Source organism: Notechis scutatus, chromosome 1, assembly GCF_049901735.1.
Source record: "Notechis scutatus isolate UNSWTSFEM ecotype Mainland chromosome 1, rNotScu1.2, whole genome shotgun sequence".
Classification (NCBI taxonomy): Eukaryota; Metazoa; Chordata; class Lepidosauria; order Squamata; family Elapidae; genus Notechis; species Notechis scutatus.
In genome coordinates, this window is record NC_142009.1 from 51037918 (window position 1) to 51054574 (window position 16657).

A 16657-nucleotide genomic window follows, 5' to 3' on the forward strand; every position below is an offset into this window, starting at 1 on the left:
TTAATATCCTTTCAATTTTAATATCTCTACAGTTCCATACATTTATGTATGTTGCTAAATTTGCTGCTATAATACATGAGCCTAACAATATTAATTCATGGGTTGGAAAATTACATTTAATTTTCAAATAGTACTTTTACTCTATTTTCTTTGTTTTGCAGAGGAGTAAGTATCAATGTACTCAGACACGAAGCAGAATTTTATGGAATCACACCGTTAGGTAAATATATATATGTATATATATATATATATTTGATTCATTCATTAGATTGAACTTAGCAACTAGTTTAATTATAGGTAGTCCTCAGCGGCACTGAAAAGGGGACTTATGACCATTTTTCACACTTATGACCATTGCAGCATCCCTATCATGTGAATAAAATTCAGATGCTTGGCAACTGACTCATATTTATGACGGTTGTAGCACCCCAGGGTCATGTGATCACCTTTTGTGATCACATGTGATCACCTTCTGACAAGCAAAGTCAATGGGGAAATCAGATTCACTTAACCGCATTATTAATTTAAAAAATTGCAGTGATTCACTGAAGAAATGTGTTAACAAAAGTTGTAAAATACGGCAAAACTCACTTAACAAATTTCTCACTTAACAACATGCATTTTGGGCTCAATTGATGTAAGTTGAGGATTACCTGTATTTTTTTCATGAATGATAGGAAATCAGAATGGCAATTGAAACATATATTTAATAATGTACTGAGATGAAAGTAGCCAGCCAAAGATTTTTTTTTAACTGAAAAATGCCGAGATACCTGAGCGAAATGTGTTCTATTTCTTGGTCAGCATTGAATTGTAGCCACACGGTTCCTTCGGGAACTCATCATTTCATTTCCAGAAGCCATTTGTAAGAAATGATGCATCATCCTAGAATAGCTGCCAGCAGTAACCATTTTTTCCCTCTTCTATGATTTTCATCTTCAAGAGCGGAGCATATACTAGGCCACACAATGGCATTTTGTGCTTATTGTTGTTTTACAAGAGAGATACTTAGTTCTTCATAAATATTAGTGGCTTTCTTCATGCACCAGAATTTATTTCTTGTGGATTTTTTTCCTTTTGCTGCCTGGGTTTATAACATTTCTGCTTGATATTATTGGCTGTGTAAAGCACATTGGGTCACTTGAAAACCAAAACTAATACAATATGTATTTTTTAAAAAAGTGGTATGAAGTCTGAAAAAAATTCTAGATTCTTCCTATTCAAATATTTGAAAAAAATATGGAATATTAGCTCATCCTTGAAATTAATGTAGATGTGTTTTAAGTTTATTGTTTGCATATTTCAAAGATAGTATAACATCCACTTGTTTTCTTGAAAAAAAACTTAAAATAGAAATTAGTTTGAAGTAGCCTGTTTTATTTGAAGTACATTTATGTATACATAAGTACAATTCTCTTTCAGTAAGAAGATTGCTTTTATGTGAAGAACTTGAGCGTTCCTCTTGTGGCAGTGTACTCTTCCATGGGTATCTCCCACCTCCAGGTACTTCTGTATGTTTCGACTGATAGGTATCTCAGACTTTTCAATTGTTGAGATTTTTCACCTATTTTAAAAGAATAGTATCAGAGTTTGCTCTGTGACTTCCATATTTAATAGATGATTATGTCCACCTTCCATATGAGGATCTTATTAGGCTCCTTTTATAAACTCTTTTGCCTCATTGATGTTAGTTCAACACATATTTTTCTGGGTCCTATTAACATCAGTGATACCTTTAAAGGTTAACTTTGATTATTTGTTTCTCTGATGACGTTATAAAGTCAACCTTATCCACCTGCCGCTCTTCCTCATTTAGTCTTTAGTTCTGGAGCACTGTAATTTGAAAAACCTCTGTGGCCCTCTCTGGAAATACACTTGTACACAATATCTTTTGGAATTTGGGCACCAAGTGAGTTGTTAAGTATAATGTTTTAGGACTGGTGAAGTGATTTATTTTGCACTGTGACTCCTGTGCTGTTTTAGAAGAGCCCTGGTATCCAGAGGTAGAAGATTTGGGCAAACTGTGACTTTAAAGTTGTAATTTTTTAATGTATATCTTAACAATTAGGCATAAAAATGAGAAACAGTGATACCGAATTAGAGACATATCCTTTCTCTCTTAGGCATTCCAAGTCGAAAAATCAATGGTTCTGCAGGAACATCTGCAGATGTTAGAATACCTCAGAATTGCTCTGAAGGTGAGGTGCGAGCAGGCAACTTGCAGCCTTCACTAACTGGTACTGGTGAAGATACAGTTAAGCTAGGTGAGAAAAATGTAGAATGTTATTATGATACATATGATTCTTGCGTTCTTATGTTTGTGGTTGAAAATTATTGAGTGTAGAACAGGGGTGGGCAAACTACGGCCCGCGGGCCACATCCGGCCCGTTGGTCTGTCCAATGTGGCCCGCCCCTGAAAAAAATCGCTGGGCGTGGCATAATTGCCCTGTGCCGCGTGGCCCCCAAAGCTGCAAAACAGTGCGGAGCGATCTAGGGGTAGGAAAGAAAAGAAATTTGCAAAGGCCTTGGCTGGGAGTTCGAAATCACCTTCGAGTGCGACCTCTCCGAAGGTGAGTCCCCACCGATCCCCCTTTTTTCCGGGCTTCCAGGCTTAAACTTTGCAAAGGCAAAGCTTGCAGGCTGGAGCGTCTTCCCGCCGAGGAGCGGAAGGGTTCCACCCGGCGGGCGGGTGGGCTGCTTGGAGCCACCTAAAGCTAGGCCGCTGCTGGTGGAGCTTTGCCCTGCCTTGGTGCCCGTTCCCGGCTCGGCGGTCCTGCTCGGGCGGCACTTTAAAAGCCTGCTCCCAGCACCGAGCAACTTCCCAGCAACTTTCGGCTTCGTTTTAACTCGCGGGCGCCGCGCCTGGCCCCGAGCCGCGTGGCGGAAGGGAAGCTGGGCGGGCGGGCAGGCTGCTTGGAGGAGGCTCCGGGCTTCCCCTCCGCCAGGCGCGAGCGCCGCGAGTTAAAACGAAGCCGAAAGTTGCTGGGAAGTTGCTCCGTTTTCCAGGGCTTTGCAAAGGTAAAGTTTGCAGGCTGGGCGTCTTCCCGCCGAGGAGGGTTCCGCCCGGTGGGCGGGCAGGCTGCTTAAACTTTGCTCGGGTGGCACTTTAAAAGCCTGCTCCCAGCACCCGAGCAACTTCCCAGCAACTTTCGGCTTCGTTTTAACTCACGGGCGCTCGCGCCTGGCCCCGAGCCGCGCCACGGAGGGGAAGCCCGGCGGGCGGGCGGGCTGCTTGAGGAGGCGACCCAGCGGCGCTCCGGGCTTCCCCTCCGCCGTGCGGCTCGGGCGAGGCGCGAGCGCCTGCGAGTTAAAACGGCCGAAAGTTGCTGGGAAGTTGCTCGGTTTTCTCGGGCTTTCCAAAGGCAAAGTTTGCAGGCTGGAGCGTCTTCCCGCTGAGGAGCGGGAAGGGTTTCGCCCGATGGGCGGGGTGGGCTGCTTGGAGCGGGCTGCCATGCGGCTCGGGCGGCGCGAGCGCCCGCGAGTTAAAACGGCCGAAAGTTGCTGGGAAGTTGCTCGGGTGCTGGGAGCAGGCTTTTAAAGTGCCGCCCGAGCAAAGTTTAAGCAGCCCGCCCGCCCGTTGCAAAGCACCGCCCGCGCTCTTCCTTTTGCCTTTCCCTTCCCGAGGCAACGCGGGAGTGGAGCTGCGGAGCCGCGCCGGCGGTAGCAACTCCTGACTCAGAGGGCCTCCAAGGGGAGGGGAGCCTCCGAGGGAGGGGAAGGAGGAGAAGAGTGGGGGAAGGGGGGCGATTCCCAAAAATCTTGTGCTGACCCGCCCGTCTGTCAAATTTTAAAAGTCAATGCGGCCCCCGAGCCAAAAAGTTTGCCCACCCCTGGTGTAGAACTATGTCTTAATTTGATTCTTTAGTGTCGTCATTGGGTATCATTGTGAATATAGAAATTAGGCTTTCAGTTGCTACTAATTTTTAAAGACTCTGTTTAAAAAAAATGTACTGTACATAAAGCTCCTGAAAGGATGGCCAATAAAGTAAATATCTTCAGTTTTGAAGGCAGTTTGCATTCAAAGGTGCTGCACATTCACGGCTAACAAATGGAAAATATTTAATCTACATGGAAATACTAATTGCATTGCAAGGCTCCTGAAAATCCCGTTCATCTTAACATTTTAACTTTTGCTATTTCCTAGGCCACAAGCCTCCATATATTCTTGTCCATCTTGGTAGCATTAAAAGCTAGATTTGTATCCATGGCATTAAATTTCAAAACCCTGTATTTGTACTAATACTAAATCATATATTTGCATAATATTGTGGGATTTCAGAAGATACAGTGCCATTGATCTGTGACATGGTAGCAACTGTTAATTGAAATAATGATAATTTATATCTTTAATCTTTTCTCTTTGTTTTGCCTTTTTAAAAACAACAACAGGGATTCCTGTGGATCCTCGAAAAGTTTTGATAGTGGCTGGCCATCATAACTGGATAGTAGCTGCATATGCCCACTTTGCAGTTTGTTACAGGTAAGCACAAGTTAGTAACACTATGATCAGTTTTATCTTTTAATATTTGTGCCATTTTATAAAATATTCATTAAATGCATAGTGATTGAGGGTTTTTTTTTAGATGAACCCAAGTTCATCATCTTTAATGGTCTGAAATTAATCATTTTGCTCCTTCATAATTACATTATAAAACTTATTTTCTAAGGATGTGATGTTGCCCAATATTAAGCCACTATATTTAAAATAAGGTGCTTTTTTTTCTCTGAAGTACACAGAATCAGGTGGTGGAGGAAATTAACTCTCCTAGTACATGTTTTCTGAGAGAGAAATCCCTGTTACTAATGTATGTGTTGCTTCCAGTTGTTTCACTAGAAACTTTTAATGAATCTGAAAAGTTTGGCATATATTCTTTGCTATATACAATGACAGAAATTTTATAATATGCTAAATTAGAAATTGTTAATAAAATACATTTTTATAAATGGCTTTAATTCTTTTATGTAAAACATATATTAATATGAACTTCTGTGTGATTGTAAGACCCTGAAAGCCACTACATTCAGTGTACATTAAAAAAGAATGTTGTAGTACTATGCTGCTGTATGCCCAGTCTGGTCTATTCAATAGCTTGTTGTAATCAATAAATAATGTTTCTAAATCATAGAGTTGAAAGAGGCAATTTAGACATAGGCCTGTCCAGCTCAGTGCAGAAATCCAAGCATCTAGAGTCCACTCAAAGATATCCAGTATAGAGGAATCTACCATTCTGAGAAATTGGTTCCTGTAGCAATCTGCTGGTACTGTCACCACATTTCACTAATTACTATAAGTAACTCTAAAAGGACACAGGATAATGTGCTTTGTTACATAGCAATTATGCATACAAAGATATGGATTGATTGATAATATTCCATCAAGTCAGTTTTTATTCTTAGTGATCCCATAGCTACCGTAGATTTTCTCAATAATCTGCCTCTCGTCTACTCTTTCAGGTCTTCCAATGGTGCAACCATTGCCATAGTAACAGAGTCCATCCATCATAGTAAACTAGTAGTTGTGTAGTGAGAAACTACTGTACCATGCGTTTGATAGAGACTGCCTATGGAGATTGCCATTTTAAATCGTTCAGTCTCTTTCAAAGCAATAATTATATTCAAATTCCAGAAAATTTTTGAATCAATTTCTCTGTAAAGTTAAATGATCAGTACAGGTAGCCCTTCACTCACAACAGTTCATTTAATGACTATTTGAAGTTACAATGGTACTAAAAAAAGTTATTTATGACTGTTTTTCACACTTACGACCCCTGCAGCATCCCTATGGTCACATGATTAAAATTCAGCCGCTTGGCAATTGACTCCTATTTAGGACAGTTGCAGTGTCCCAAGGTCATGTGATCACTTCTGACAAACAAAGTTAATGGGGAAGCTGAAACCCTTTACAGCCATGTTACTAACTTAGCAACTGCAGTGATTCACTTAACAACTGTGGCAAGAAAGGTCATAAAATGGGGCAAAACTCACTTAATGAATACTTCATTTAGCAATAGAAATTTTGTGATTAATTGTGATCATAAGCTGGGGAATACCTGTACTTTGATTTGATTGGCAATTCAAAGCAGCAATTGGATCTCACTGCTAAGATAATTCCTATGTAGAAAAACCTGAAAAGCACTTTGGATTTCATAATAATGCCATTTCTCATTTCCTGAATTAAGTTGTACTGTTCATAAGACGCTAGTAGTTAGCAATATGGCTACTTTCCACTGTAAAGTGTCAGACCCGAATTTACATGTTTAAGAATAAATTTCTACTTGGGCTGTGCAAAATGTTTGGGATGTTGGCCATATATCTTTCAGTGGGTTGCTTTGACCTCATTGGAAGTACACAATGTTCCAGTCTTATTATTTAGACCACAGATCATTTCTTGCAAGGTTGGAAGAACCAATTTCAGATTCAAATGATTTGAGCTCAAGTCATTTTCTACATCTTAAATATGTACCAGCATATATATTCCTTCAGGGGTTAATACAAATTGAGGTAATAGGATGTCCTTGTAAAAATGAAATAGCTGTCCTTTTCCTCTGGAACTCCATATGAAATTATTCTGAGGATTTCTAACATTTATAGCATGATTCCAGCATGATTTATATTGCCAGTTTGTATGCAGTCAAGTTCCTAGCTAATATGGTCACATCTTGTTAGAAAGATAGGATGTAAATCAAACAAATAATAAAAAAAAACCTAGGATTGTCATTATGCAAAATGCTGCAGTAAGAAAGCTGATTTTGTTAGCTTTATATGCACTGTCACTTGACTCTTTTCCTTGAATAACTTTTAGTAACTATCATGCCACGTTGCAGCAGCATAAAGAGATTAGATAATGTGCCTGTTTTATTTGAAAGACGTCTGCTTTTTTCTGTTCTCTTTATTTTCCTTACACAGTATAAATCTTTTACATGATTTTAAGAAATATACATTTATTTTTTCTTACATCTTTCCTCCTTTCCCATCTACCTTTTTGTGCATTACATTGAAATCGTGGAGGTAGACACTTTCTCATTCTTGATTCTGAAGACATAATCCCTGAGAAATGTTAAGTGTTGGAAGATAAATAATCATATATTTAATTTCCTTTTGTGGTTCCAGAAATTCTAATGTTATTTCATGTGCTTATTTGAGAAAATTACATAGGTATTGGAGAAAATATTTGGTTTTACTCTTTCTGAAATGCATCTATTAAATAAACCAGAATTAAGGATTTATTGTAAGTCAGTGACTTGTGACAGCATCTATTTAAATTTTATCTTGTAGGTGTTAATTCTAAGGTTCTTCAGTATTTTAAGTTATCTGTAGCATATAGGATTGAGTTAGAATGTTTCCAACCATTTTTTTGGCTTCTTGTGATTGGACAACTTCATTCGTACTGAAGTTCCTGTACATCTTAGAAGGCCAGCCTTAAAAAACATCTGTTCATATGTGTTTTTTCTAGAATTAAAGAATCCTCTGGGTGGCAACAAGTTTTTACAAGTCCTTACTTAGACTGGACTATTGAACGTGTGGCTCTGAATGCAAAGGTTGTTGGAGGTCCACATGGTGACAAAGATAAAATGGTTGCTGTGGCATCTGAAAGCAGCATCATTTTATGGAGCATCCAGGACGGCGGTAGTGGTAGCGAAATAGGTGAGTGTGTGTTGTGTTTCATTTCTTAATATATAATGGTATTTTAATATGGCTATACTTTTCTTTTCATAGGTTGAATTGGAAGGGCTTGCAGTAAACTATTTGTTTTTAACCAAGAATATATTACTGAAAAATTGTTTCTTAATATCTGTTGACTTTTGATCGATTATGTGCAGCTCTTCTGTATTTGATCATCGTCGAATCGAGAGAACACTCAATTAAGGAGATCATATACTCCTGCCTTTCTATTCACCAAAAACTAATTTATTCTTTAAAATTGTCAATTTACTAATTTTGAGCTTGTTAAATAATTTTACAAAATCAATTATATTTACTCCACTAACAGAGCAAATGGAACACAGTGCACATGTATTACTTACATAAGTGTGGGTGTGATTGATTTATTGCATTGATTTTATAATGATTTAATAAGAAAGAGTATTCTCTTTGGGAGACTGCTACCGGCCCATTTTTTTTTGCACTGTTAGCCGCCGTGGCTTGGGAAAGAGAAATAATGTTCTCTTGAAAAGAAAAACAAATCAGAAAAACAATTTGTTGTTATATATACTCTTCAGAAACTGACACTATTTATGGAATATTATCAAGCCTGGCATCTCCTAGAAGCTGTTTCTCCCTTCACTATTACTTACATAATATGCTGGTACCAGATTGCTACTATAAGCAATATTTTACAGAGAAATCCCCTTAAGACAAGCATCTGTCACTACTTTTACCATTGTCTTCCCTTTGGATGGCATTATGACTGTTGAGCTTAAGTAGGAGTGACATTTTAAATTCCTTCAAACTATTCATGCTGTCTTCCTTGATTTCCCCAAACTTCCTCCAGAGTAATCATTTCTACTTGTTTCTTTCCTTTTTCTTATTGCCTGCTTTTTATGTATGCTGCTGAAAATAGAGTAAAACCTCAAGGAAGGTCATATGGCCCGAAAAATGATTTGGCATTTACTATTATTTGATATTTATTTATAACTTCTCCTGGAACATACTCAGTCTGTGCAGTTTGACAATTCTGAGTGGCTTACACTATGTATTTTAATATATTTTAAGATTTCTGCATGTTAATGTGAAATATTTTAAGTACAGAATGAATGAAAGCTTATAGTCACTTTATGTGCCAGACTTAATCTTTATAGCCAAAACCATAGAGGCTGCTGTCCTTTATTTTAAAGTAATACAACACCTTTTTGTTGTTTAATTGTTCCTTCATTAAGCTTAAAGATAGAGATGTTTACTGTATAGATTTTGATAGAAAAAATAAAAAATCGCCCAACCATTCATAAACCTGGGCATGTCTGCATTTCTATCAAATTGTACTTTAGCAATTCTCAGTGGCTAACACAATGTAAGTATTTTAATTTTTTTAAAGTAGGTCTTGACTATTTGAGGGGCCATCCTTTGTCAAATGTTTTTGCCTATTTGGCATGGACAGACTGGGCATGCTTAAACTATTAATTAAACAATTACATTTTTAGAATCCAAAAAGCATGCCTTTTCTCTCATGGCAACTGCCCTATGGAATGATGTCCCCACCCCCAGAGATTTGGATGTCTCCCACCTTACCAAATTTCCAGAAATGATTAAACGTCTGTGTGGTGGTCTCTCATGGAAAGAAGACACAATGCAAGGTTGTCCCGGGATGAGAGCCCAGAGCGAACTCCGAAACCCTCTTTTATTACAAGCAATCTTTGTTAACGTAGCAATTTTTGTTAACGTCCTATCACAAACGCATTACATCACACAACACGCACTGATCATTCTCATAAAGCGTACAAGGCTGCAAAGTTTAAGTTCGTTACAGTTCTGGTTAGAAATGGCAACAATTTGTCCTTGTTCCTTGCTCCGTGTTCCAGCCAACCTCCGCAAGGCTCCGTTGTCCTAGCACGTACACAAAGAACAAAGAATCATAGATCCCACATCTCCCCTGTTTTTGTTTTTTCATGCCGACGCAGTCCTCTGTAGGTTTTTACAGACAATAGGAACTGATCCCTTGAGGGCTTTGTCACGTCTCTACATGTTGTTAGCAGTCCAGGGAGACATTGAATACAGCAACAAAGAAAAATGAAACATACAGTAACAATTAGAATGTCTATAATCATAGATCGAAGCCAAACAGAGTTAGGAAGCCAGGACCAAAAGAATGACCAAAAATCAGAAGGGACCCCATAATTCAGCAAAGGATTCTTTCTAATGGATTCCTCCATGTGTTGTATAGTGGCCGTGATGTTAGGGGATGAATCAGTAATATACATGTAGCAGTGCGCATGTATCACAGCACAAACCCCTCCTTGCGCGGCCAAAACCACATCCACCGCATACCGGGTTTGTAACACAAATTCCCTGATATTGGCCTGTTCAGCTTCCAAAAGTTTCAAGGCTTCTATTGTATTATTAAACATTGAAATTGTCCAATTATTTAGGTTATGCAGATCTCTATAATTCATCATAACTCCCAAAGGAGGAATTATTCCCCGAGAAATCATAGTCCAATAGTCATGATTTAATGGTGAAATTACCAGGTCGGCAGCTCTAGCATTCCGTATGCGAGCTTTTCCGAGAGATGTAGTGGTGACGTGAGAAGGAATTACATATCCAAATGTACATACCCCCTTCCATCGCGGTGGAAGCCTATTATATGCCCACCTCCCACACAACAACCACAAATCCTGATCGATGATATTTACAGTCTTGTTGTCCTGGGAGAAAATAAGCTGAGCAAGTCCCGAAATCATATTGCAAAGAAACGGGTTGCCTCCCGTGGTTACACTTGTTGGACAGTCATTCTGTATCCGAGGGCAATTCCCAGTGACTAGCGCAGCACAGTCATGTCCAGTAAAGTTGTGCGCAAATACATGAAGAGTGTTATTTAAAAATGTGTTATTGCGCGTTGTATTCTGTATTGTCAATGTGTAATTACAATGGGGATATCGACCAAGATCTGTTAAATTTCCATGGCTGATGTTATGAGTCCAACATACCCCAGCAGTTTCTTGTATACGGCTGCCCAATGGAATCATGGTCATGTTCTCATCCGCAGCTTGTAACACCTGATAACTAGAAAAATTAATGTTCTTCCATTGCGACTCGTTCAAAGGAACAGCTACCAATGGCAATCCTGCGGTTTTATGTGTAGGCATATGCATACATACCCAGCATTCAGTTTTGTTCTCCAATTGAGCAATTCGGGACACATCCTTAACATAAGAGTTTTTTCCCCACATCCCATGGTTCTCCCCTTTACACCTCTGGCTTGTGATAAGGGCGGACATGACGACCAGGAACCCAAACGACTTCATTCTTGTCTTCAACTGCTGCATAGCCACGACCCCACGTTATCAAGGAAGCTGGCCCCCTCCAAGTGGGGTCAGGTAGTTTTCTGTATAACACCAGCGGCCTCACGCCTCCTGCAGAAGGGAAAGAAGAAAAATGCCTGCTGGCCGCCGTAGTAGCTGGTGTACCAGTCAAGTTGAGAAAATTTAAAATATATAATGCAGTATTTAAGGTATTTTGTAACCCTGGCAATCCGTGCCCCATGTCCCCTATTTTTGTTTTTTGATTGTCCAATGCGCGCTTGAGAGTCTGATTAGCGCGCTCCACAATAGCTTGACCTGTGGAATTGTAAGGAATGCCAAATTTATGCACTATGTTCCAGGTGGAACAAAAGGTGGCAAAAGCCGAACTAGTGTATACAGACCCATTATCAGTCTTCAGCTCCTGAGGGGAGCCCAAAATAGTAAAGGTACGCAAACAGTGATTAATAACATGCTTTGTGGCTTCGCCCCTTTGAGGGGTAGCCATTATGAAACCTGAGTGAGTGTCAATTGAGACATGTAAATATTTCCAGGGGGAAAACCCAGGATACTGGGTGACATCCATTTGCCACAACTGGCAGCATTGCGTCCCTCTAGGGTTGACACCCTGAGGGAGAGCATCTGCTCCTGTACTAATTCATGCAAAGCAGACAATTTCTCAGTGGTTAAAGGCCATTGGTCCACCCACACAGGAACCTCGGACAATAAAGTTAATTTTAGCATCTCAATCCTGCAAAGTTATGGTAGCTCCAAATTGAGAAAGCAAATCACGGCCCCATAAATTGACATGCAAAGGCATTACCAGTGGCAGAATTACAGCCTGAATTGCCCCTGGCCTCCTGTATTCATGGGTAACCACAAGCCATTTAACACTACTTTTAGCAAATTGCATACCTCCTATCCCCCTTACAGCTGGAGAATCCTCCGTAGGCCATTCTTTGGGCCATTCTTCTTGCCGAATTACTGAAACATCTGCTCCGGAATCTACAACACCGGAAAACAATTTCCCTTCTATTAGAAAATTCAACTTGGGCTGAGATGGCTTAATGTTTTTCACTAAGGCCAATAGCTCTGAACAACATTCTGTAGAGGCAAAACCCCCTATCCGAGGCTTCCCTACCAACGGATTAATTGGAGTATAGGGTAACACTATCAATTGCGCAATGGAGTCTCCAGCTGCAAGATTAGCAGGTACATCTGAATAAAATTGAATTTTTATAATATCTGTATAATCCTGATCAATAACCTCTGGAATCACAAAAAACCCTTTCTTAGAAGCTGAGGAACGAGGCAAGACCAACCCCACCGTTTGCGGAGGAAGGGGGCCCTTTAAATGGGTGTCCTCAATATAAACTTGATTTGGAAAAGTTATAATGATATCTTTTAACATTCGTAAGTCCAAACCAGCACTTCCTGTAGTCGCTGGTGATGCATTGAGCACAGGTGCAACCTTTGCAGAAGGGTTAGCTGCGTACCCCCTTATCGGTTTCCCTGAGAGCAACACTGATTCGCCCAGTGGAAACCCTTTTTACACTTGGGACATACTGTTTTTGGATGTGCCCCAGGATTTGAGTTCTGCTGTGGAAGACTCTTCCGAAAAAGAGCAGCACCTCCCCCTGGGGCCTGGCATTGGGCTTTGAAATGCCCAGGCTTCCCGCAGTTGAAGCAATTCCCAGTAGGTTTAAGACCCTTTTGCAAAGCTACAGCCAAGGTCTCCATGTTATAAGATTGCGAACCTACTACAGCACAAGCTTTAATCAAATCTGCCAAGGTTGCCTCCCCCCGCGCGACCAAAGGCTGCAAAACCCGCTTACAATCTCTATTTGCATTTTCCACTGCCAATTTCATCAAGAGTTCTTTCGCAGCTTCCGGATTAGAAATTTGTCGCTGAATGGCATTTTGGAGCTTCTCAAGGAAATCTGCGTATGGCTCTGTAGCTGCTTGTTTGATTTGTGAAAAGGATTTAGTAGGCACTCCTGCCTCCTCCACTCACCTTAGCGCTCCCATAACAGTGGCCATAACAACGGGGAAGCAATGATCCGGCAGATCTGTTGCTCCACAGTTGCAAATTGCCCAGCCCCATAGATTTGATCAGGAATATACAAACCCCCTGAATTATTTCCTCTGTTAATTGCTTCTCTTTGATATTCTGCATCAAATACCACGTATTGTGTCCTGTTCAGAATCATTCTCATTAAGTCTTTCCAATCTTGCGGAATCATCTTTTGAGCTTGCCCCAGACTGTGAAGCAAACCCTGGACATATGGACTTTGTATGCCAAACTCCCCCACAGATTTCTTTACTTCCCGTAAAAGAGATAAAGGCAGTGGATTCCAGACAGCCTGCAAATTTCCTGCATTATTGATTTGCCTCTGAACGGGAAACAATTGCATGGAGTCAATCTCCTCCCCCTCCAGCTGTCCTGCTTGAAAAGCCGCTTGCATAACCGCTTGAACTCTCCCAGTATGAGGTGTATTTAATTTAGGAGTTCCCACCTTAACATCTCCTGATGGATTTTGAGGACCTGTCGGGGGAGATACCACATCTTCTAATCTCGAGACAGGCGGACACAAGACTACCTTATTTTGATACGGAGGTGGATCCAATAATGGTTTCAATAATGGCTGTTGCTGGGCTTCTAAAGCAGTAATAACCACCTTCCAATAAGTTAAAACTTCCGAATCAACCCGAGGCTCATCGTGGAGAACATTGCCAATCTGTCTCCACATTTCCAATTTTAAGGAACCTCGTTCAGGGTACCATGGACACTGCGTCCATATAGTACGCATTAACAATTTAACATTGGATCGTGACAGATTTTTTCCCTACCAGAAGAACTAAAGATAAAGAAATTGGTTCTGACTAACTTCAACAACTCTGTAATATGCTTCTCCTGATGTTGTGACAGTTTTCCTCCCATACTTACGAAGATAATCGTCGCCTGCGACAGTTATCGATTATGGTGCGCACCTCTGCCTCTTCCAGGCGATAAGTACAGGAGAGCAGAACCCGTATCTGCCCGCAGCAGATCACGTCGGGGTCACCACTTGTGGTGGTCTCTCATGGAAAGAAGACACAACGCAAGGTTGTCCCGGGATGAGAGCCCAGAGTGAACTCCGAAACCCTCTTTTATTAGAAGCAATCTTTGTTAACGTAGCAATTTTTGTTAATGTCCTATCACAAACGCATTACATCACACAACATGCACTGATCATTTGCATAAAGCGTACAAGGCTGCAAAGTTTAAGTACGTTACAGTTCTGGTTAGAAATGGCAACAATTTGTCCTTGTTCCTTGCTCCGTGTTCCAGCCAACCTCCGCAAGGCTCCGTTGTCCTAGCACATACACAAAGAACAAAGAATCATAGATCCCACACGTCTGGTTGTTCTCTCAGACCTTAGGCTAGAAGGAACACCTATAGTTTCTGGATTTTTGGGAGGGGTGGTACTACAGTCTTCTGGTTGATTGTGGGTGTTTTGGACATAGGTTGTTTTTACTTTTAGTTATAACCTTTTCAGAGTCACTGAAGAGTCGGCTGACCTCTAAATCAAATAACAAAGAACCAAATAAGTGAACCTTATCTTAGTCATGGCTGATGTAGCCTCAGCTGAAACATAGTCATGGTACATACCAAGCCATAGGTATTTATACCAATCAGTCTATAATTAAGAGAGGCAATGATTACTAATGATATTGTTAGACTTTTCAAAAGCATTTTAATTGGATATTGCAATTATTTTAACTTAAAATTTATTAGACCCTTTTGTGCTTTTAATATACATCTCTGTGTGGCATTGTCTCTCCTAATAGGAATATTTAGCCTTGGAGTCCCAGTAGATGCTCTTTTCTTCATTGGTAACCAGTTGGTAGCCACCAGTCATACAGGAAAAGTGGGAGTATGGAATGCTGTGACTCAACATTGGCAGGTACATATAGACAGAATTGCTTGCTCCTTTACATTACTAGTATTCAAAAAGGACATAAACTTTTAATCACTATATTTGTTCATTTTTGATATACTTTATTATTGCTGAAAAATCTGTTCATAATTTTCAGTTATGATAATTGCAATATAATAGATTTATCATTTAGCTAGCAAGAGTTATAATCGTTTTATTATTTTGCAGGAAAATTAATTCTACCGTGTTTCTCACAAAATAAGGCCGGGCCTTATTTTTTTTTGACCCTCGCAAAAACGGCTAGGCCGTCTTTTCGGGGGTGACTTAATCCCCCCCCCCTTGCATCCTTGGATGTTGACCTCGGCATTGGTGGGGCACTTCGTATCGGGAGACCTTCCGCCACCATTGCTTTCCCTTCTCTCCATGCTGCCGCGGCGTTTAGAGCAGCCATCCGCGGCCAGCTAGGGCTCCTCCCTGCAACCGGAGCCTGGCGGAGACACTCGGCTTCAGGCGCTCCTGTCGCTGCCTTCCCTTAGCCTTCGAAGGCAAAGCCAATTCTTTTAAAAACGACGCCTTACTACCGGTACGACAAAGCCTCCTCTGCCCGAGAGGGCAGCCCAACCCCACGTGGGGAGGCGAATCTCCCAGGGCCACAGCGTAGGATCAGCCCACCCCGGGAGAAGCACCCAGCCGCCCTCCCTGCCTGGCGCCGGGCAGAGTGTGAAGACTTCACCTGGGCCGTCCAGCGCAACTGACAGGCGGGCCCTCCTGCCCAGTGGCAGAGCTGTCACCAAGGCAGCGAGCGCCTCCCCGCCGGGCCCTCCGCTCATCCCGCCAGGGTTGCGCCAGAGCCGTGTGGGCTGGGCAGAGCCGGGAAAGCGAGCCGCGGGTGCGTGCCCGCCTGCCAAGCGAAACAGCCGGGCCGAACTGAGCTTGGCTTCGTTCCCAAAGTCCCTCCAGCCGGAACCTGAAGGGGCCACCAGGAGAGGCCGCTCGAAGCAGTGATAGCACCCACCCATCCGTGGACAGGGAGGCAAGGCGATGGTCTGTGCCACGTCCTCCGAGCTGAGCCCCGCTGAGTGAGCACCTCTGCCCAATGCTCGTGCCGCTGCAGCGTTTGGAGCTGCCGGTGCATTTGGAGATGCGTGGGGATGGGGACAGGCTAGGAGAGGGGTGGAAAGGATGGGTGGCTTCGAGCTGTCTCCACTCGACCTGCCGGCCAGGGAAGCAGCGCTGCTGTCGCCTTGCCTCCCTGTCCGCAGACGGGTGGGCACTCTCACTGCCTCGGGCAGCCTCTCCCGGTGGCCCCTTTGTGTTCGGGCTGGAGGGACTTGGGAAGGAAGCCAAGCTCGGGTCGGCCCGACTCGTTCGCTTGGCAGGTGGGCAAGCACCCGCGGCTTGCTTTCCTGTCTCTGCCCAGCCTGCACGGCTCTGGCACGGCCCTGGCGGGATGAGCGTAGGGCCCGGTGGGGAGGTGCTCGCTGCCTTGGTGAGAGCTCTGCCGCCAGGCAGGAGGGCCCGCCTGTCAGCTGTGCTGGGCGCCCCAGGCGAAGTCTTCACGCTCTGCCTGGCGCCAGGCAGGGAGGGCGGCTGGGTGCTTCTCCCGGGGTGGGCCAATCTTGCGCTGCGGTCCTGGGAGATTCGCCTCCCCACGCGGGGTTGAGCTGCCCTCTTGGGCAGGGGGAGACTTTGTCGTACTGGTAGTAGGGCATCGTTTTTAAAAGAATTGGCTTTGCCTTCGAAGGCGAAGGGAAGGCGGCGACAGGAGCGCCTGAAGCCGAGTGT

General features: G+C 42.6%; 1 protein-coding gene across 1 annotated transcript in view; it reads left to right on the forward strand.

The window, feature by feature from the left end:
* KCTD3 (potassium channel tetramerization domain containing 3) overlaps positions 1 to 16657 on the forward strand; it is a 39076-nt gene that overhangs the window by 8948 nt on the left and 13471 nt on the right. The window contains exons 5-10 of the mRNA XM_026682737.2: positions 162 to 220; positions 1423 to 1503; positions 2124 to 2264; positions 4390 to 4480; positions 7454 to 7644; positions 14784 to 14899. Of these exons, the coding sequence (XP_026538522.1) occupies positions 162 to 220; positions 1423 to 1503; positions 2124 to 2264; positions 4390 to 4480; positions 7454 to 7644; positions 14784 to 14899 (679 nt within the window). The remainder of the gene's footprint in view (positions 1 to 161; positions 221 to 1422; positions 1504 to 2123; positions 2265 to 4389; positions 4481 to 7453; positions 7645 to 14783; positions 14900 to 16657) is intronic.